This window comes from Melanerpes formicivorus, unplaced genomic scaffold (genome assembly GCF_026170545.1).
Source record: "Melanerpes formicivorus ecotype bairdi unplaced genomic scaffold, bMelFor1.0.p_v2 SCAF_66, whole genome shotgun sequence".
Taxonomy (NCBI): domain Eukaryota; kingdom Metazoa; phylum Chordata; class Aves; order Piciformes; family Picidae; genus Melanerpes; species Melanerpes formicivorus.
The window spans coordinates 3,237,168-3,259,877 of NW_027142418.1; the positions used below are offsets into that span (position 1 = coordinate 3,237,168).

The 22,710-nt window shown below is 46.3% G+C and overlaps 1 protein-coding gene across 1 annotated transcript in view; it reads right to left on the reverse strand.

Annotated features, from left to right (window-relative positions):
* Positions 1–22,710, reverse strand: part of SYN2 (synapsin II) — a 250,442-nt gene that overhangs the window by 36,944 nt on the left and 190,788 nt on the right. Inside the window, exons 7-9 of the mRNA XM_068162676.1 lie at positions 21,122–21,264; positions 14,917–14,991; positions 7,914–8,016 (exon numbers count right to left, since the gene is read on the reverse strand). Of these exons, the coding sequence (XP_068018777.1) occupies positions 7,914–8,016; positions 14,917–14,991; positions 21,122–21,264 (321 nt within the window). The remainder of the gene's footprint in view (positions 1–7,913; positions 8,017–14,916; positions 14,992–21,121; positions 21,265–22,710) is intronic.

Here is a 22,710-nt window from a genome sequence, read left to right on the forward strand (position 1 = left end):
ATGGATTTCTTTCATCACCCAGAACCCATGCTCTGAAAAGCACTTAACACACCTCCATATTACACTGTAAGAGACTGGCTGGATCTATTAGCAGCAATTAACAGAAGCTACAGCAGCATGTTTAAGTCAGCACAACAGTGTGACAGAACAAATCATGGATCCTTCAGGAAATGACCTTACAGTGACTTAGTTTGTGCTCCCCACTGCTAGTATGGATAAGGCAACTAACTACTCAACTTCTGGGCTACAAGACTGAGACTGGAAAGGAAAAGGGCTGGGCTGAGGAGAGGAGAGAGGGGAGAGAATAGAAGAGAGAGGAGAGGAGAGGAGAGAAGAGAGGAGACAAGAGAGGAGAGAGGGGAGAAGAAAGAGGGGAGAGGGAAGAGAAGGAGAGAGGAGGTGGAAGAGAGGGAGAGGAGTGGAGAGGAGGAAGATAAGAGGGGGGAGAGGAAACAAAAGCTATTTAATTCTAATGAGTATGAAGGGGATGGGGTGGGATTAATCAAGGAGTTAGTGCAATCTTAAGATCTCAGTAATTGCAAAGGCATCATTATGTGTGAAGGAGACAGCATGCTGTCATTGCCCAGACATTGCTCTTCAATGGATCAATTGGACACGGTCCAATGGAGGCCACAAAGATGATCAGAGGGCTGAAGCACCTCCCCTATGGGCACAGGCTGGGAGAGTTGGAGTTGTTTAGCCTGGGGAAGAGAAGGCTCTGGAGAGACCTCAGAGCAGCCTTCCAGCACCTGAAGGAACTTACAGGGGAGCTGGAGAGAGCCTTTTATAAGGACCTGTGGTGACAGGACAAGGAGCAATGGTTTTAAACTAGAGCAGGGTAGGTATAAATTGGACACTGGGAAGAAGTTCTTTACTATGAGGGTGGTGAGACACTGGAACAGTGTCTGAAGTGTTTAAGACCAGGCTGGATGGAGATTTGAGCAATCTGGTCTAGTGGGAGGTGTCCCTTCCCATAGCAGGGGGTTGGAACTAGATGATCTTTAAGGTCCCTTCCAGCTCAAGCCATCATATGATTCTATGATTACATCAAATATTTACCACCAGAAGATGAAGAACCATAGAATAGTTTGGGTTGGAAGAAACCTCTAAAGGTCATTTAGTCCAAGCCTCATGAAGAGGGTTCTCTTGCTTAGGGCTTTGTGAAGACCCAGCCCAAATAGTGCTGGGAAAGGCAGAGTTGTGGAGGCTAAAGAAAGGGCAAAGGGGAAGACCTCTCCTGACACAGAGGAAGAAAAAGGTGTTTGTCAGGATGCTGAAGTACAAGAGGAGGATGAAGGCAAAGACAGTGAGCTTCCAAGACAGGAGTGCCCAAGGAGTCTGACAGAATAATGACATATGGATTTCATGTGGAAAAAGACCTTTGAATGATAGGACCAGAGGAAATGGTCCCAAGCTGTGCCAGGGGAGGTTCAGGCTGGATGTCAGGCAATGTTTCTTCTTTGGAAGGATTCTCAAACACTGGAATGTTCTGCCCAGGGCAGTGCTGGAGTCACCATCCCTGGGGAGGTTCAAGCAGTGTGTGGACCTGGTGCTTAGGGACATGGTTTAGTGTTGACCCTTCAGTGCTGGGTCAAAGGTTGGACTGGATGAGCTTGGAGGTTTCTTCCAACCAGGTATAGTCTGTGATTCTCTGAATTACAGAAGATAATTGGCAATTACAGAGGAAGGAGGAATTCATGCCGTTGTGAATCAGGGAAATTTTGAGTGCCCATGCTTGAGAGTGTGAGGGCTGAGGAAAAAATATTTGCTGTGGTCTGTAAGTCAAGTTGGATTGTGCTGTTGCTGTCTTATGTGTTCTTCTTTGGTGCTGTTTTTGTGGGACCTCTATGGCTCCAGTTGGGGTGAAAAGACAGAGGCTGATACAGCTTTTACTTTAAGAGTTCTAAGGATGGGGAAAGTAACTGATCTTGAGAAAAATGAACAGTTTCAGGAGGTCATTCAGGCTGAGTGGGATGTAAGAAGAAGTGGTGTGATTTCTGAGAAGTGAGGGAGGGACTGGATGTGAAGTAATCTTGGGGCTTTCCCTGAGGTCTCTACAGCAGAGGCAGGAATGAATTGTAATTGTAAATGTAACCACACCTGAGGGGACAGCACAGCAGAAAGTCAGCCCTGACTGAGAGGGAATGCTCACAGCCCTTCCTGCAGCCAGTGAGTAACAGCAGCTGCTGGAAAAGTAAGAACAGCTGGGAAAGGGAATAGAGCATCCCTAGATGAAGCCTCCAGATAGTTATATGAGCTGGTTTTAATCTGGAATGCAAACAAACCAAGCAAGTAATTTCTGTGTCCAGAATTGCTGGATGAAGCTGAACTCACGTGCTGCAAACTGGTGACAAAAAGGGTGTAAAGATGAGGAGAAAATGCAGGTAATATAGCCAAGAGGATGTGTGAAAGAGATTGGTTTAAAAATACATATCATTAAAAATGATATTTTTATAGAGACACATATTTAAGTCTGGAATCATATAATCATTTTGGTTGGAAGAGTCATTTAAGATCATCCAGTCCAACCATTCTCTAACTCCACCAAGGCTCCTGCTAATCCATGGCCCTCAGCACCACATCTCTGCCTCTCTGAAACCCCATCAGGGATGGGGATTCAAACACAGTATCACAGTATCAGAATATAACTAAGGTTGGAAGAGACCTCGAGGATCATTGAGTCCAACCTATCACCACAGACCCCATGACTAGACCACGGCACCAAGTGCCACGTCCAATCTCCTCTTGAACACCTCCAGGGATGGTGACTCCACCACCTCCCTGGGCAGCACATTCCAATGGCGAATGACTCGCTGGGTGAAGAACTTTCTCCTCACCTCCAGCCTAAACCTCCCCTGGCACAGCTTGAGTCTGTGTCCCCTTGTTCTGGTGCTGATTGCCTGGGAGAAGAGACCAACCCCTTCCCGGCTACAATCACCTTTCAGGTAGTTGTAGAGGGCAATGAGGTCACCCCTGAGCTTCCTCCACTCCAGGCTAAGCAACCCCAACTCCCTCAGCCTCTCCTCACAGGGCTGTGTTCAAGGCCTCTCCCCAGCCTTGTTGCCCTTCTCTGGACATGTTCAAGTGTTTCGATGTCCTTCTTAAACTGAGTGGCACAGAACTGGACACAGAACTAGACACCTCCCAGGGCAGCCTGTGCCAGTGTCTCACCACTCTCACTGGAAAGAATTTCTTCTCAATCTCCAGTCTAAATCTCCCCTCCTCAAGCTTCAATCCATCCCCTCTTGTCCTATCACTACAAGCCCCTGTAAAAAGTCCCTTCCCCACCCACCCAGCGTAGTTTCTACTCAGAATTTCTCAGCTAATGCTGGAAAGGCTGCTTTAAATCTAATGATTTAAGCTAAACTCACTCCCAAGGGAAGCAGTGGATTCCCTGCATTGGTCAGTTTTAAGTCTCAGCTTGACAGCAATCTCATTTCAACTCTACTATCACCTAGAAAGGTTGAACCAAACGACCCTTGGGGGCCCTTCCAACCTGGCATTCTGTGATTGTGTGGTACCACAGAAACCAGAGCATAAGAAAATGTTTACCCTTCTTGAAGAAGTGGGGCAGGGTGACTGGATCTACCTCTAAGACCCAACATGCCCTTACCTATGCATCATACTGGATCACAGCTAAGGAGCCACTCTGCAGTGGTGGGGTTTAGGAACTACAGCTAGAACATTAAATTCACAAGACACAATGATGTACTTAGCCCCTTAAATACTCTGTCTTCAGTATTCATAGAATCATACAATTGTTAGGGCTGAAAGGGACCTCAAGGATCATCCAGTTCCAAGCCCCCTGCCATGGGCAGGGACACCTCACACTACAGCAGGTTGCTCACAGCCACATCCAGCCTGGCTGCAAAAACCTCCATGAGGGATGAGGCTTCCACCACCTCCCTGGGCAACCTGTGCCAGTCTCTCACCACCCTCATGGGGAAGAATTTCTTCCTAACATCTAATCTGAATCTACCCATTTCTAGTTTTGTTCCATTCCCCCCAGTCCTATCACTCCCTGACACCCTCAAAAGTCCCTCCCCAGCTTTCTTGTAGTCCACTTCAGATACTGGAAGGCCACAAGAAGGTGTCCTTGGAGCCTTCTCTATTCCAGACTGAACAGCCCCAACTCTCTCAGTCTGTCCCCACAGCAGAGCAGCTCCAGCCCTCTGCTCATCCTTGGAGCCCTTCTCTGGACACCTTCCAGCACCTCCAGATCCTTCCTGTAATAGAAGCTCCAGCACAGTGTTCCAGGTGGGGTCTCACTAGAGTGGAGCAGAGGGGGAGAATCACCTCCCTCACCCTGCTGTCTATGCTTCTCTTGCTGCAGCCCAGGATGAGATTGGCTTTCTGGGCTGCAAATAGCAGCCACTGGGACAATTTGTTGCTCCATGGTTTTGTAGAATGAACAAAAGCAGAATTAAACCAAGGAATGAACATCATAAGGCAGCCTAATGGGGAAATGATAGTTATTGGCATAGGATAAAAAGGGAGAGGACAATATGAATTTAGTTAATAATCTTCCAGAAACAGCCATCTACAAAGTGACTTAGGTGTTGTACTTTCTAACACTAGTTCAGAATGTGTTTTGGTAAGCAGATGAGTTGTTGCATGTAGTGTTTAATCACTGTGGTTAACTCCTAGAAGCACAGAATGGTCCAGGCTGGAAGAGAGCTCCAAAGGTCATCCAGTCTGACCTCCCTGCAGTCAGCAGGGACGTCCCCAACTGCACCAGGCCCTCACTGAGCCTCACCTTGAATATCTCCAGGGAAGGAGTCTCAACCATTTCCCTGGGCAACCTGTTCCAGTGTTCCAGCACCTTCATAGTAAAGAACTTGCTCCTAACATCCAATCTAAATCTTCCCTTCTCTTGCATTCTGCAGGCAACCAGCACCAGAACAAGAGGACACAGTCTCAGGCTGCACCAGAGGAGGTTTAGGCTGGAGGTTATGAAGAAATTCTACAGAGAGAGAGTGATTGCCCATTGGAATGGGCTGCCTGGGGAGGTGGTGGAGTCACCATCATTGGAGGTGTTTTGAAGGAGACTGGATGGGGTGCTTGGTTGGATGGTTTAGTTGATTAGATGGTGTTGGGTGATAGGTTGGATTTGATGATCTTGAAGGTCAGGTTGGATTTGATGATCTTGAAGGTCTCTTCCAACCTGCTCTGGTCTGGTCTGGTCTGGTCTATTCTATTCTATTCTATTCTATTCTATTCTATTCTATTCTATTCTATTCTATTCTATTCTATCTCCAGGGAAGGGGTCTCAACCATTGCCCTGGGCAACCTGTTCCAGCGTTCCAGCACCTTCACAGTAAAGAACTTGTTCCTAACATCCAATCTAAATCTTCCCTTCTCTTGCATTCTGCATCTTCTAAAGCTCTTGTGGAACACCTCTGTCAAAACCTGTACTGTAAAATGCTGCTCTCCCAGCCCTATGACAGAAAATCCCTCTGCAGTCCATTTCTGTCTAGACTGTTGAGCAAAAGGATACAAAGGATATTTGAGCAGAATTCCACCTGGGGTCCCAGTCACAGGGAAGCTGGATGCTGTCCTGTTGGTGGTTACACTGCTGGAGTTTTCAGGCTGAAAAATCAGCTGGAACTTATCTGCACACATTATTTCACACATGAGGAAGTTTGTGTGTGTCATGTCAGATCACACCTCCAGAATTAAAGTGTTAGTAATACAGAAACCTCTTGTGCTGTAGTAGCTGTCCCAGCCACCATGAAATCAGGAGAGCAGAAGTTTCATTATGGGGCTGCAACTGGAGTGTAAACCCAGTATTTAGAGCCTGATTATCCTGCTCAGCTACTGGTTCTTGATGCCAAGCTTTAATAACACATTGATCTTCCCATGCTGAAAGTCCACAATAGACACAAATCTCTTCTGCTGGAACATGAGTGTATGATGGAATTATAGTGCAATAACTGCTGAAATTACAGTGTAACAGCTCTTGATGGAAGCTGGCTTTTTCAGTCACAAATGAGAAGTTTTACAGATGTTCTGCTGGATGTGAACCTTGCATACAATTCTACATTTCAATGGCTAATCCAGATTCTAAATACTCCTGCTGATGAGCATTACCATCTCCCAAACAATTCAGCTGATTCTGGAGGACAGCAAGAACTATATGGACGTGCTGGAAGGTGTCCAGAGAAGGGCCACGAGGATGAGCAGAGGGCTGGAGCTGCTCTGCTGTGAGGACAGACTGAAGGAGTTGGGGCTGTTCAGTCTGGAGAAGAGAAGGCTCCAAGGTGACCTAATTGTGGCCTTTCAGTATCTGAAGGGACTTCTTAGGATATGAGGTAGTGATAGTCAGGGTTGGAAGGGACCACAAGGATCAGCTAGTTCCAACCCCCCTGCCATGGGCAGGGACACCCCACACTAGATCAGGCTGGACAGAGCCTCATCCAGCCTGGTCTTGAACACCTCCAGGGATGGGGCCTCAACCACCTCCCTGGACAACCCATTCCAGGGCTTCACCACTCTCATGGGGAAGAACCTCCTCCTCACATCCAGCCTGAATCTCCCCACCTCCAGCTTCATTCCATTCCCCCTAGTCCTATCACTACCTGAGATCCTGAGAAGTCCTTCCCCAGCCTTCCTGTAGGCCCCCTTTAGATACTGGAAGGCCACAATTAGGTCACCTCTGAGCCTTCTCTTCTGCAGACTGAACAGCCCCAACTCCTTCAGTCTGTCCTCATAGGAGAGGTGCTCCAGCCCTCTGCTCATCCTCGTGGCCCTTCTCTGGACACCTTCCAGCACATCCATATCCCTCTTGTAATAGGGGCTCTTGCTGCAACCCAGGATATGTTTGGCTTTCTGGGCCAAGATGTTGAAGAAATCCCAAATCATGCACTAGGCAAGTGAGAATCTCCTATTTTGTGCCTGACAAAGTCACATTTAGCCATGAGAAACTTCAGGTAAATGATAAACTTAACCTTTTCAAAACTGTCAACAGCAGAAACTTCTGATTCATCAGGAATCAGACCTTAAAGGTAACATTAAGGGTAGGGGAAAAAAAATGTAAAGCTGTTTCCACTTCATCCTTAATTTCCCTTTCCACCTAAAGGTATAATTTTGCTGGGGTTCCCATGGGATAGTGCTATCTATAAACCTTCCAGGAAAAACTGGTAAGCCTGCTCAGGAAAGGGACCATAAGGGCTGGGAAAATGTGACAGGCACATTTGGTTTTGTTCTGTGCTTTGTGTACATTTCCTCCAACACCAGAAGACATCACCATATATAGGGTTACATTTTCCAGCAAGAGTGGCCACTAACTGAGGTGTGTGGCTTTGTGTGATGACTTAAACATAGCTCAGAAATACACAGCCTTCCCTGAAAACACAAATAAGCCAATGCCCTGCTAGCAGAAATGTCCTTTGCTTGGGTGTTCACAGAATACAGGATAAAGCAGGTTGGAAAAGACCTTAGAGTCCAACCTATCACCTAACACCATCTAATCAACTAAACCATGGCACTGAGTGCCTCATCTAGGCTCTTTCTAAACACTTCCAGTGATGGTGACTCCACCACCTCCCTGGGCAGCACATTCCAATGGCCAATCACTCTTTCTGTGAAGAACTTCTTCCTAACATCCAGCCTAAACCTCTCTGGATGCAGCTTGAGACTGTGTCCTCTTCTTCTGGTGCTGGTTGCCTGGGAGAAGAGACCAACCCCCACCTGGCTACAACCTCCCTTCAGGTAGTTGGAGAGAGCAAGAAGGTCTCCCCAGAGCCTCCTCTTCTCCAGGCTAAGCAACCCCAGCTCCCTCAGCCTCTCCTTGTAAGGCTTGTGCTCCAATCCCCTCCCCAGCTTGTTGCTCTCCTCTGGACCCATTTGAGCATCTCAACATCTTTCTTAAACTGAGGGGCAAGGATGTATGGAAAAAGAGAGGGATTGCTTACCTCAAAAATATAATCTTTTCCATCCTTTCCATGCACAGCTTTCACAGCACAGATGTCCAAGCCACCGAAGATTTCGGAGCAGGTGTCAACCCACAGCTTGTACCTGGTTCACAAAAACAATTTCAGTGTTTTTCTGGGAGTATCTTATCAGGCTCTTCTTTTCCTACAGGCTTAACCTAATAATGTATTTTATGCTTAGAGCTACTGCCTTGATTCCTTTTCCCAGGAGAATCCAGAAAAGCTGTAGATCTGGCCTAGTATTATGCTGGATTCTGACCCAGTTTATATCAGTCCCAACATGTGTTTGCTCTAAACTCTGAGTAACCTGAAGATAAGACAATGCTGGAACACAAATAGCTTTTAGCTGTACCCCATTCTGCATTCCCAGCACCCTTATGCTCCTACAGAATCCCAGCATGGTGGGGTTTGAAAAGACTTCTGGGGATCATCCAGTCCAATCCTATACTAAAGCAGGGCACCCACAGTAGCTTGCCCAGGATCACAATGGCCAGGCAGGTTTGGAGACTCCACAACCTCTCCAAGCAGCCTGCTCCAAGGCTCCAGCACCCTCACACCAAAGAAGTTTTCCCTTTTTGTTCAGATGGAACCTCCTGGGTTCCAGTTTGTGCCCATTGCCCCTTGTGCTGTCACTGGGCACCACAGAAAAGAGTCTGGACCCATACTCTTGCACCTCAGCTCTTGCTGAGCATTAATCAGATCCCCTCTGGGGCTACTCTTCTCCTGGCTCAACAGCCCCAGGGCTCTCAGCCTTTCCTCCTCACAGAGATGCTCCAGGCCACTCAGCATCTTTGGAGCTTCCTCTGGACTCTTTCCGGTAGTTCCCTATCCCTCTTGAACTGGACTTAGCTAGCATGCTGTGGCTGCAGTTGCTGTTAACTCCACAGAAGGGGAGTTGTCATGGTGGCAGTGATGCTGAGGGGCTTTGGAAAGTAGGGATGAGGGCTTCTGTTTCCCTGGGAAATTGAAGCTTGTTCAACTGTGCCCAGATCCAGCTGTGACAATCCTCTAGCCTGTTACACTTGGCATTCTGCTTCAGTACAGATGGGTTTTATTCTTTGATCACAAAACTAGAATGAGAGTCATGTAGGGAGACTGAAGAGAGATCCCAGTAATGCTTCTAAAGGGGGGGGGTCAAGAGGATGGAGGCAGACTATGCTCAGTTGTGTCCAGAGACAGGACGAGAGACCTATGGACACAAACCAGAACACGGAAGGTTCAGTCTAAACACATGGAAAAGATTCTTCACTTTGTGGATGGCAGAGCACTGGAACTGGCTGCCCAGAGAGGCTGTGGAGTCTCCACCTCTAGAGATACCCAAAACCCACCTGGACCCACCTGGATCCTGCTCTAGCAGTGGCTTGGACTAGATTGTAGAACCATAGAATCAATAAGGTTGGAAAAGACCTCAGAGATCAACAAGTCCAACCTGTCACCCAAGACCTCAGGACTACTAGAACATGCCACCAAGTGCCACGTCCAATCTCCTCTTGAACACCTCCAGGGATGGTGACTCCACCACCTCCCTGGGCAGCACATCCCACTGGCTAACAACTCTCTGGGAAGAACTTTCTCCTCACCTCCAGCCTAAACTTCCCCTGGCACAGCTTGAGACTGTGTCCTCTTGTTCTGGTGCTGGTTGCCTGGGAGAAGAGACCAACCCCTTCCTGGTTACAACCTCCCTTCAGGGAGTTGTATGGATGTATGGATGTATGATGTCCAGAGATCCCTTTCAACCTCCACCATGCTGGGATTCTGTGAACTGCCACAGAATTCAAGTTAAATGTAAAGAATCCTGAGGGATTCTACAGCTGCTGGACACAGTATTTCATACATCACAGAAGGTAAGAACTCCTCCACGTCATTTTGAACTGCATGGTAAGATACTTGCACAGAGGAATGGACACTTTAGCCATTCTACACAGAATGACACAAAGGCAGTGGGTGGAAGGGACCTCCACAGATAATCAAGTCAAGTCCCCTGCCCAAGCAGGGTCACCTAGAGAAGGTCACACAGGAAGACATCCAGACAGGTCTTGAATGTCTCCAGAGAAGGAGACATGGGGCAAGATGATTTGTTTTTCTTGCATGAAGAGCTTGATCCACCCTATAGACTGACATTGTCTGACTAACCAGGGAGTGAAGCAGGGCTTACTAGAAAACGAGTGAGGCAATCCCTGTGATCAAGTTCAGAGCTATTAGTGACATAACAAGGAGCCGTGACACAGCTGCTGGGAGCATGCTGTGCTGATGTAAGCTCTGTGTGTTTGCTCAATGGTGAGGACTGACTCATGAGACACAAAATAGCCTGGAGAATATTCATTAACTAATAGCATAGCTGTGCATGGCCATGAGCTTGAAACGTTATGTAGGCAGGTAGCACAGTTCCACCAGCTGAAGGACACAGAACTGATAGGGTTGGAAGGGACCTCTAGAATCAGCCAGTTCCAACCCCCCTGCTATGGGCAGGGATACCTCACATTAGAGCAGGTTGCCCAGAGCCACATCCAGCCTGGCTGCAAAAACCTCCAGGCATGAGGCTTCCACCACCTCCCTGGGCAACCTGTGCCAGTCTCTCACCACCCTCATGGGGAACAACTTCTTCCTAACATCCCATCTGAATCTACTCATGTCTATTTTTCTTTCCATTCCCCCCAGTCTTATCACTCCCTGACACCCTAAAAAGTCCCTCCCCATCTTTCCTGTAGTCCCCTTCAGATACTGGAAGGCCACAAGAAGGTGTCCTTGGAGCCTCCTCTTCTCCAGACTGAAGAGCCCCAACTCTCTCAGTCTTGTCCTCATAGGAGAGATGCTCCAGCCCTCTGATCATCCCTGGGAGGGGGTTTTACGTACACCCCTTCCACTTTAAAGCAGCCATTTGTCATCAGCTTCTTTTCTCTATCCTAGGTTACTATTCAAGGAGAAATAAAAGCTGTCTCCTTCTACAGACCCTCTCCTGATCCGGCTTCTGAGCCATGATGAGAGATTTGCCACACCCCTGTGTTTTCCACTGCAAAAGAATTGATGTAATACACACAGCATTTGAGTTCACTGTCAAAGGATCAAAGGAAACTGGTTGCTGGGCTGAGAGTCTTACTCATACATAAATATCTTCAGCAGCAGCATCCTTTCCAAGTAAACTTATGCCAATCACAGCCCTTGGATTTTCTTATATCCTCTGTCCCAGTGGAAAAGTTTTGCTTTTGAGCAGAACACAGAGGAATTGATACAACTGCTTGAACAAATCCTGATGGACCTTAGCAATAAAAAGAATATTTATTTTCTTCTGTGTGAAACATGGTTGGGGTTTTTTTTGTCCAGAATAAGAGGTTTTGTTGGATGCCTGACAATTCCAACATCTGTAGATGCACTGACTGAAGGGACCACGTGCATGCACTTGCTTATAAATAACCTTTTTCTTTACAGAATACAGAATTAGCCAGGTTGGAAAAGACCTTTGAGATCATCAAGTCCAACCTCTCACCCAACACCATCTGATCAACTAAACCATGGCACCAATGCCTCTTCCAGTCTCTTCCTAAACACCTCCAGTGATGGTGACTCCACCACCTCCTGAGCAGCACATTCCAATGGTCAATCTCTCTTTCTGGGAAGAATGTTTTCCTAACATCAGCCTAAACCTCCCCTTGTGCAGCTTGAGACTGTGTCCTCTTGTTCTGGTGCTGGGTGTCTGGGTGAAGAAACCAACCCCCACCTGGCTACAAACTCCCTTCAGGTAGCTGTAGATGGCAATAAGGTCTCCCCTGAGCCTCCTCTTCTCCAGGCCAAACAACCCCAACTCCCTCAGCCTCTCCTCACAGGGCTGTGCTCCAGCTTTGTTGCCCTTCTCTGGACACATTTGAGCAACTCAACATCTTTCCTGAATTGAGGGGCCCAGAACTGGACACAGGACTCAAGGTGTGGCCTAACCAGTGCTGAGTACAGGGGCAGAATGACCTCCTCACTCATCCTTGCTCTGTTTTGTGAGCCTCAGTGGGTCACCAAACAAAAGCTGGGACTGTGTGATCCATATTCCCTTTCTACACCCTTCCTCTCTGGGCATAAAAGAAGTTTGGGATTGTTGGTGACTGTGGGGGTTTGGTGCTGTTGGTGTGTTTGGTTGGTGTTGGTGTGCTGGTGGACAAAAAGCTCAACATGAGCTCTCAATGTGCTCTTGCAGCCCGCAAAGCCAACCAGATCCTGGGCTGCATCAGGAGAAGTGTGGCCAGCAGGGCAAGGGAGGTGATCCTCCCCCTCTGCTCAGCCCTGGTGAGACCCCACCTGGAGTACTGCCTCCAGTTCTGGAGCCTCTATTACAAGAGGGATGTGGAGGTGCTGGAACGTGTCCAGAGAAGGGCCACGAGGATGAGCAGAGGGCTGGAGCACCTCTCCTATGAGGACAGACTGAAGGAGTTGGGGCTGTTCAGTCTGGAGAAGAGAAGGCTCCGAGGTGACCTCATTGTGGCCTTCCAGTATCCAAAGGGGGCCTACAGGAAGGCTGGGGAAGGACTTCTCAGGATCTCAGGTAGTGATAGGACTAGGGGGAATGGAATGAAGCTGGAGGTGGGGAGATTCAGGCTAGATGTGAGGAGGAGGTTCTTCACCATGAGAGTGGTGAAACCCTGGAATGGGTTGTCCAGGGAGGTGGTCGAGGCCCCATCCCTGGAGGTGTTTAAGCCCAGGCTGGATGAGGCTCTGTCCAGCCTGATCTAGTGTGGGGTGTCCCTGCCCATGGCAGGGGGGTTGGAACTAGCTGATCCTTGTGGTCCCTTCCAACCCTGAATGAAACTATGAAACTATGAAACTATGGTTGGGGTTTTGTGTGGTTTTTTGTTTGTTTGCTTGTTTTGGGGTTTGTTGGTGTGTTGTTTTTTTCATGACAAAATATCTATTATGTTCCAATTATCTTCCATTCAAAGCTAGAAACAGAGCACTTAGAGAGAGGGAGCCAGGCAAGGCTGGAGTGTCAGCCCTGATATTGTTTGGTTTTCCTCCCAGCAGGACTCCAGCGGCCGTGTTTTTCCAGCGGCAGAGCTGCTGGACTGTAATTACACACACTAAAGCACACCGCTCCTCCCGCCTCTCGGAGAAGGCTTAACCTCACTGCCTAAAGGAAGGTGGGAGGGGAATGAGAAAGAGAGAATTCTGTGGCTCCACTCCATCCCCAGAGGGGAGATCAGTGAGGACACAGTCTAGACAGGAGTCGGACAGCAGGGAGCTGCAATTCCCGTCTTACTTGTTTTCACCTTTCTCAGGGCAGGCAATGGTTCAATTCCTGTGTCTCCCTCAGCTCCTAAGAGGGACCAAGCTGTAGGTTCCAGACTTCAAAAAGCAAACATACACCTTCTCTCCTTGCCCCATCCCCAACCCACCAGAAAGAAGCCTGTTGTTGAACCTTGAAACACCTTTTAAATTACACTTTTATTGTACAGACTTTTTTTTTCAGCTTCCCCTGGTAGCAACCTTTGGAGCTGAACAAAAGCAGCTTCAAAGCTTCACAAGTTTGTTTTGCAGGGAAAAGAGGTCTCCCTAGAGAAACTTGGAGTAAGTGAGCAGTATTGAGAGAACAGTTCTGTCAATGAAAGACCTGAGCTTCAAAAGGGTACTGCAAGGAGACTGTTTGGGACCGGGCTGCAAAAGGGATCTGGCGTTAAGGATGGGAGAGAAAAAACACAGAGCTGGAATGAGGGTAGGAGGGAAATAAGCTTCAGTATATCCCAGCACCTGGGTAAAAATCCTAACAGTGCAGTTCAGGTAGTATTTATAAAATGAAAGACAAACAATTTAGCAGGACTGAAAATAGAAAAGAGAAACATGATGTAAACAGGCAAAGATAAGACAAGATTGCTTGGTTATGGAATAGAATAAACCAGGTTGGAAGAGACCTTCAAGATCATCGTGTCCAACCTACCCTTCAACACCACCTAATCAACTAAACCATGCAACCAAGCACCCTGTCAAGTCTCCTCCTGAATACCTCCAGTGATGGTGACTCCACCACCTCCCCAGGCAGCCCATTCCAATGGCCAATCACACTCTCTATGAAGCATTTCTTCCTAACGTCCAGCCTAAAGCTCCCATGGCACAGCTTGAGTCTATGTCCTCTTGTTCTGGTGCTGCTTGCCTGGGAGAAGAGACCAAGACTCATCTGGCTACAACCTCCCTTCAGGTAGTTGTAGAGAGCAATAAGGTCTCCCCTGAGCCTCCTCTTCTCCAGGCTAAGCAACCCCAGCTCCCTCAGCCTCTCCTCACAGGGCTGTGTTCCAAGCCCCTCACCAACTTCGTTGCCCTTCTCTGGACACGCTCCAGCAAGTCAACCTCCTTCCTAAACTGAGGGGCCCAGAACTGGACACAGGACTCGAGGTGTGGCCTAACCAGCGCAGTGTACAGGGGCAGAATGACCTCCCTGCTCCTGCTGGCCACACTGTTCCTGACACAGGCCAGGATGCCATTGGCCCTGTTGGCTGCCTGGGCACACTGCAGGCTCATGTTCAGCCTACCATTGACCAGTACCCCCAGGTCCCTCTCTGCCTGGCCGCTCTCCAGCCACTCTGACCCCAGCCTGTACTAGGTGACAAAGAAGAAGAAAGGTTTAGAACGCTGTGGGATGGGGTAGGATTGTTAGGAAAAGAGGGCAAATAGTCAGAGGAAATGGTTTAATCTGAAAAATGGAATTTTCTGAAGGGAATTCACATAGTTTGCCAGGAGCACAGGTGGATGTAGGAACCCAAAGCTGCACACGAGCATCTAAGCTTAGTACTTCGATTGGTTAGTTAACTCTGAGACAAGCCACGTGGAACTCATCTCATCTAATTCAAGTTGTTGGGTGGTTTTTTGTTTGGTTTTGTTTTTCCCCAGCTGAGCAGAATTGTCAGAATTCATCTAGTGTGAATTGCACATCAAGAAGGTGATTCAAAACAAAAGGCATTTCAAATGAAGCCCCACCCATGCTTCTTAATTACCTTTGACATGAGACTCGACTTACTTATCTGACATAGCAATTTGTTCCAACATGGCAGAGCCTGTGTTTGTCTTCCAGTTTCCAGATATGGAAGTTCTCCTGAAAGGGGGAAAATGTTAGAAAGACAGACAGTGGTTTTATGCTTTCATTGTCTTTCAAGTTACTCTGATTTTCACATGAATAGCAGAGCAGGATTTACAGCTTTTCCTTATCTAGCTGCTTCTAACAGAACAGCTAAACCATGAAGCGTTCTATCAGGCACTGCAGCTGTCAGTAATACTTCACTCCAGGCACTGAATCATAGAATTGTCAGGGTTGGAAGGGACCTCAAGGATCAGCCAGTTCCAACCCCCTGCCATGGGCAGGGATACCTCACACGAGAGCAGGTTTCTCAGAGCCACATCCAGTTTGGTCTTAAAAACCTCCATGGATGAGGCTTCCACCACCTCCCTGGATGAGGCTTCCACCACCTCCCTGGGCAACCTGTGCCAGTCTCTCACCACCCTCATGGGGAAGAACTTCTTCCTAACATCCAATCTGAATCTACCCATTTCTAGTTTTGTTCCATTCCCCTTAGTCCTATCACTTCCTGACACCCTCAATAGTCCCTCCCCAGCTTTCTTGTAGCCCCCTGCAGATACTGGAAGGTCTCCTCGGAGCCTTCTCTTCTCCAGACTGAATAGCCCCAACTCTCTCAGTCTGTCCTCATAGGAGAAGTGCTCCAGCCCTCTGCTCATCCTTGTGGCCCTTCTCTGGACACATTCCAGCACATCCAAATCCTTCTTGTAACAGGGGCTCCAGAACTGGATGCAGTACTCCAGGTGAGTTATTCCACTCTGGTGAGACCACACCCGGAGTACTGCATCCAGTTCTGAAGCCCCCATTACAAGAAAGACATGCTATGGAGTGTGAAGTTGAGGGTCCCCAGTTATTCATTTAAGACTTTTTCAATGAAAAACTACTATGAGTGCCTTCAGCAATAAGCTGTTATCAGTTATATAGGGGCTGAACAGTCTGTAACACTGCACACAGCAAGAAGCTGAAGCTCTAGCTTCTCATTCCAAGCACATATCACTGTAGGGTGAGGTTCCAATACCAAAAAAGAATCAAGATATCTATGTTCTGAACACTTCTGAAGTGAGCTCAGATCTCTCTTAGAGCTGGATTTTTGTTTCTCTACCAGTTTTTAACTCATTGCTAGCTTCCTGGTGCTTTGGTGGAGTGTATCATCTTTTACTTAATATCTACTCAAAGGAAAAAAAAAATAGTATAAAGTCTTTTTCTTTTCTGTTTCACTTCAGACAGCTGAGAAAATCACTGTTTTCTGAAAGCTAAATGCTGTACTGGGAATAGGCTAAAGAGACAAATAATGAGGTGTTTCCAGTCAGTAAAATTATAGGAACAGCTGTAACGTATTAAGAGCACATTAGGCAGCAGCTATAGTTTTCTCTCCATTCTTCTATTAACCTAATTATGAAGGTCAATAGCAATTGTGGGGGAAGGCTGATTTTTCTCTGAGAGTTTTCATTAAGTGTGCTGAGCTTCAAAGCATGAAGTTCTCCTGAGATGCTACATTCTTTGTTGGTGTGGGAGAACCTAGTGAAAGGGGGGATGTGTGCATTGAGAGCTGTGTGTAAGGTAACTGGGACCAGTACCAAAGCTGCTTTGTGATCTCTGCTTCCTTTCTTAAAGTGATCTTTACACAGATGTGTCTATTTACAAGTTAAAGAGACTATGTTCACTACTACTCTACACACATGCTGCATCAAAGAGATGATACTTCTCAGAAATCACAACTCAGCTCTGCTGGAGGCCTTTCAAAGGCATCTGTTACCACATGGTAATGAAGATGTGACCAAATGAAACAAAACAATAATTGTCCTAAAGACTTCTAGCAAGCATTTAGTTCAAGATGTTCTGCTGCACTGCTGTAATCTCTGCACTACTGAAGGAGAAGAAGAGATGGTTCAGCCTCCTTTTCTCCAGGCTGTACAACCCCACCTTCCTCAGGTGCTCCTCATAAGACCAAGTTCTCCAAACCCTTCAGATGTCCTCTACTGAAATATGTATCTTTTTCACATTTCTTCACTTCTGTTCTGATAACTGCTAAGGGCCTCTCCTCCTTTGTACTAAATACCAAGTTAAAAAGAAAGGTTGGACCAGATGATCCTTGGGGTCCTTCTGACCTGCTGTTCTATGATAATATAGAAAACAAATCCTAACACTTTTGAGTGCTCCACACTCTGGCTTCACTTGTTTTCACTTGGTTTGGTCTTTGCACAGAAGGAAGAGCTGTTTTAAAACTGGGGGGAAAAGAAATGATGATTAGTATAAACAATTCACAGCAATTTGAGCTTTCCCTTTCCCAACACCTTTCTGCTTTATTTAGTATCATTTAAAGCACCCAGTCCCAACTGTTGGGCCAGAATAATGTCAAAATATCTAACTGCAGTTCTTCTGCAGGGAGCCTGCTTGGTGGTTTGAATCTATGGCACTGTCTTTCTTTGGCTCATGTGATTGACTTTTGTTTTATTGACCTTTTCACCAAGGTACCTTAAATTCTTTAGATTGAAGGGTTTGGCTCTACTCTAGCTGAAGGAGTCCCTGCTTAACGCATTGGGTTTGAACAAGATGAGCTTCAAAGGTCATTTCCAGTCCTCTAGTTGAAGATATCCCTGCTCAGTGCAGGGGGGTTGGACTAGATGAGCTTTAAAGGTTCCTTCCAATCTTCTAGTTGAAGATGTCCTGCTCGGTGCAGTGGGTTTGGATTAGATGAGCATTAAAGGTCCCTTCCAGTCCTCTAGTTGAAGATGTCCTCCTCAGTGCAGTGGGTTTGGACTAGATGGGCTTTAAAGGTCCCTTCCAGTCCTCTAGTTGAAGATGTCCTGCTCAGTGCAGTGGGTTTGGACCAGATGGGCTTTAAAGGTCCCTTCCAATCCTCCAGTTGAAGATGTCCTGCTTGGTGCAGTGGGTTTGGATTAGATGAGCATTAAAAGTCCCTTCCAGTCCTCTAGTTGAAGATGTCCTGCTCAGTGCAGTGGGTTTGGACTAGATGAGCTTTAAAGATCCCTTCCAACCCAACCCATTCTGTGATAAGTTATGGATTCAGAGTAGTGCTTTAGAAGAGGGGATTTAGATGTAGTGGGTTTGTAGTTCTGTTTTTCTTCATTCCACATGACCCTTTTAACTCTGTTTACTTGAAGTCAGATGAAGTCTGAAATGGCAGCAAGGGCAGTTAAGTATGCATCATGCCACATTCTGAGGGCCTGTGGTATTTAGAGGGACCCAGTGTTGCATTTTGGCCATAATCTCTACTGACAGATGATAAGCACCAGTGTTTGTGAGTCATGGATCCACTTATACCACAATTTCCCACTGAATTATAAAAGTGAAGCCCTTAATAACTCTCTTCAAACTACAAAACCAAATGTTCAGCTGGTATTTTTTGTAGTGGCTCCCTAAGTACTCTGTTCCTGTGTCACAGAGCAAAATGAGAACCAGCTGGAAAAGAGTATTCTACTGACATCATGTATATGTATGCAAAGGAAGAATTTTGCAGGCATTTGGTAAATCTTCTCCTCTCCCTGAAGCTTTGTAAGGATAGATGGGTATTTCTTTTTTCAGGGTGACTTAACTGTCTGAAAGAATCCAGAGGGAAAAGGATTGCTAGGCTTTTAGCATTTGGATGAACCCAGAGTTCCTGAGTAGAAACTTCAAAATAAGTAAAAGGTAGGAGGAACAGACTGTCATTTTAACTTAGTTTTGCCTTCCCTTAGGCCAACTGCTGCTTCTGTGAAGAAGAAATGTTTATGTTTGAAAATAATAGATTTACCATGGCTGACTCTGACTCTGAACAGCACTTAAATTCCAAGGCAAGGAAATACCTGCAGAGATTTCCCCTGTGGTCCAATTTCTACCACAGGAAATGAACCACAGACTGATAGAATGGTGTTGGCTGAAAAGATCTCTAAGATCATCAAGTCCAACTATCAACCCAACACCATCATGGCCATTGAATTATGTCTCAAAGTGCCATGTCTGCAGGGTTCTTGAACACCTAAGTAGCTAATACTGCATTTGACTGCTAGTTCTGTGTGTCATAACCATTAGGAGTTTGCCCTTGTTCCTCAAGACTGACCCATTAGACAAAGATAAATCAACTCTGTTTACTATGAACAGAGGGGAGAGGTGAGTAGCACAACATGAGAAACCTGCCTGTCAAAGCACCAACAGGAAAGTACTATCCTAGGCTTGAAGAAGCAGAAGGGATTGTATGAAAAGTTCTCAGGTAGAGATAAAAGACTGTGAGGGGAGTGGAAGTAGAGAATAAGGATGCTGAATGCCATTGAGTAGTATAAAAGAGTCAAGGAAGGATGTGGGGCAATAAAAAGGGTTAGGCATAAGGAGTAAAGATTAAGAGACACAAAGGCAGAAGTAGTCTGGTAGAGCAGTGAGATTGGACCAAGCTATGGTTTGGGTGCAGGAGTAGAGTGGCGTTAGGTAAAGTAGGATGGATGTCTCCAGACACGGGGCTAAAACCAGGAGAAGTCACCAGTCTGGAACATAAGGCAAATGAGAACTGGAGCTAAACTTTCCTTGAGATGCCAGGGGCTAAAAGCTGTTCCATGCAGAAGCAGTTGTTTATGATTCTTAATGAGTACAGGAGAGGTTGGGTAGGCCCAAAGCACCTGAAATTCTGCAGGGAGCCTGAGTTACAGAGTTCCTGTCCTGCATCACTAAGAAGGCTGAAAGTCGCCAACAAAGGATTGCTCACTGTGTGCAAATTAAATTCCCCACATGACATTTGTGCAAAATGTAGGTAGTTCTGGGTTCAAACTAGAGCAGAAGGACTGACTGTCCATACTGCTGGATGGATCTGACCTGTGGGAACAGTATTTTCACCCAGTTCTCTGTTGTGCTTTCAGATGTACAGCGAGAGGTAGGTGGAGTCCTGAGTTGTTCTCGAAAGGCCTCATCTTAGCTTTTCTTTCTCAATACACCTTCAGATGATACATCAGGACAGGCCAGCAGTTTTGATCTTGTGATGTTCATGTCTTAGGGGAGAAGTCAAGACTATGCGACCTTCCAACATCAACCTTAGGAGACACATGTTGCCCCTTCACCCTGGGCCAAAAGGTTCTACTTTCTCCCAGAGCTTGTTCGCTGTTCCTAAAGTACTTGACACTTAATGCCAACCTTGTGTTTAGTGTTACAAAGCCTTTTACACATTTTTTTTATCCCAGCTTCAACTTTTACTTATCTCAGGATCTGTGGTTTGAGTTCAGCTGTTTTTACTGATGAAGAACCTGACTGCACCTTTCAAATATTAAGGTACAAGAAATCTCTGACCCCTCCAATGTTACAAGAGCTCCTAGAGCTCCTGTCTTTGCAAGCCTGTGTGTCTGTGCCTATGGAACTGCATCTGGGCATTTTTATCCATGCTTTGGTATATTTTCCTACCTCAGAATTGTGAGCATGGGAGAAGAAAGACATGAGATGATCTAACTCGTCTCCAAAACATGAAGGAAGTGAGTGTGTATGTCAGATTACCTTGCATGATAACTGGAGTAGGGTAAAAATATGCATAAACACAGTTACCATAGTTCAACTACTGCCTTGTAACCTGTTCTGCTGCTCTAGTTTAACGTTGTCTGTGAAACTGAAGCAACCTTTCAGCCTTCTGTGTGGTCATGGTCTTGAAAGAAGCACCTGGATTATAAAATCAGAAGTCTTCATGCAGAAATGTGAAGGCCACTGCTGCTGGAGTTTTTCTTACACGTGTTAATGCCAAAAGGAGAGAACTTTGTTCCATCAAAGCATAATGACTAAGGTTTGTGTGAGTGAAACTCATCTACCTATCCTTAGAGGGAGAAGGCAACTGGACCCCAAGTTGGTGAAAAGATACAAAGGACTCCAATTTAATAAATCTTCTATAAAAAAACCCCAAATCTCCTTTCTTTAAATGAAGAATAAAAGAAGAAACAAAGGTTAGCAGGAAAACCACTCTGGCAGGCTCACCTGTTGTCTTATTCTCCTCCTCTCAGTCACAACCAACTTACAAAAATCCATTCTTGAGAAATCCAGTAAGTCTAAAATACTCTTTCCAGAGATCATGACAATGGAGGCCTGGAGTCACCACATCAGCTCAGAGACTCATCCAACAGACTTAATCTCATTGATGCTTAGCAATTTTGCAACAAGGATGAAAGAACATAAGTTTTTGGCTCACATGTATGCTTTGTAGTTACTGCCTATCTTTTGGATCCTGATGTCATACTTGGAGTCTATGAAGGGTTCAGTAGTGGCGTAGGTCTGAGTAAGTGCTACCACGCTGGCTATGTCCTGAAAATCGTAGTGGTTGTCTACCTTGATCTGCAGTCATCAGCACACAGCATGCAGCACAAGCACACAGCATATACAAAAGAGAAAAGAGCAATTAGGAATAAAATGCAGAATTCAGTTGCAAATGGCATTCATGAGAAGTATGGATTCTGACAGCATCACTTCATAAGGGAAAAAAAACCCAAATGCATCAGATATTTTATCTGCTTTCTGGATTCTGGTAACACTTCTGCATTACAGAGCTCTCCTTTTGAGGCTAAATGTTACCTGGTCCTCTGTAGAAAGCAATTTGGAGGCAGTAGAAATTTGTTTGGGGTTTCAACTTCTTTCTTTCTGTCTTTTTTTCAATTTGAATTTTGCTTTTTGAAGTGGTGATTGTTCAGTTGAGCTCTGCAGGCTTCAGAATTGGCCCAGGTGTGACCATATGCAGCACCAATGCATAGAGACCTATGGCTGATTCTGTCAATCGCTCGTGTAACGGAATGCCTATGGCGCCCACCATGCACACTACCCCATCATGTACCTCCTGGGAGGGAGGAGATAAAGGCTCATGATAGCCCCAGGAGTGCACAGAGGGATGGCTCAAGAACCATTTTTTCTCCTTTTTCCCCCCCTACTTCTCTGCAAGGAGTCAGGCTTTCTAGTAGTGGGATTTCCTAGTTGTGGAACACTGTGGCTATGATGGTGATTGGCACTACACAAATCAGCTTCAACACCTTGCACTAAAGAGGTGGGAAAGTGGGGAATACTGATTTAGGGGGAGAGAGAGAATGAAACTTTAGAGGACAGAGGCAACACTTTTGGGCAGGGAGTGCACATCACTATGGTTCACTTGAAGTGGGGAGAAAAAGTGACTGGGAAGGGAATTCTTAGGGCTAGCAGAAAATGGGAGAGGTAAGCTGGAACTCCAACACACTGACCCAAAGTACATTTCAGAATGGTGAGGAAAGGAGGCAGGGATTAGTATTTCTTGTGTTATCTAATATTAACAGAGTTTGTAACTCTTTGCAAGACCAGCATCTTGTTTGCTTCTACTGTCAACTGGTGCTTAAAGGCAAGCTGTGAGCCAGAATGCCACAGCTGAGGTGTGACCTACTGGGGAAGGTAAAAAAAGTCATAAAAGGCCCAAGTATTTGTTCTCAACCATCCAAGGGAGAACAATCCAGGGTAATTTGCCATGTGAGAGCCACAAGAGCAGACTCAATGCCAGATTTCAACTTAGCTTCTGAAAACTTAACGGCATATGCAAGTCTAATTATGACCAATGGAAACACTACTCCTAGGGAGGAGGCTTTAGAGAGGGCTGAGGCATGAGGAGCACCTTCACTTGGACTCTGATATTAAGCATTTCACTCCAAAAGACTGGCATTGAATATTTCAGGGTTTAAAATATTCTAAGGGCAGAAAGATAAGCTAGATTTCTTTCTGGGCATTTCGATAGGCCAAACATTTCAGTGCATCATTTCCCTTTCCTAC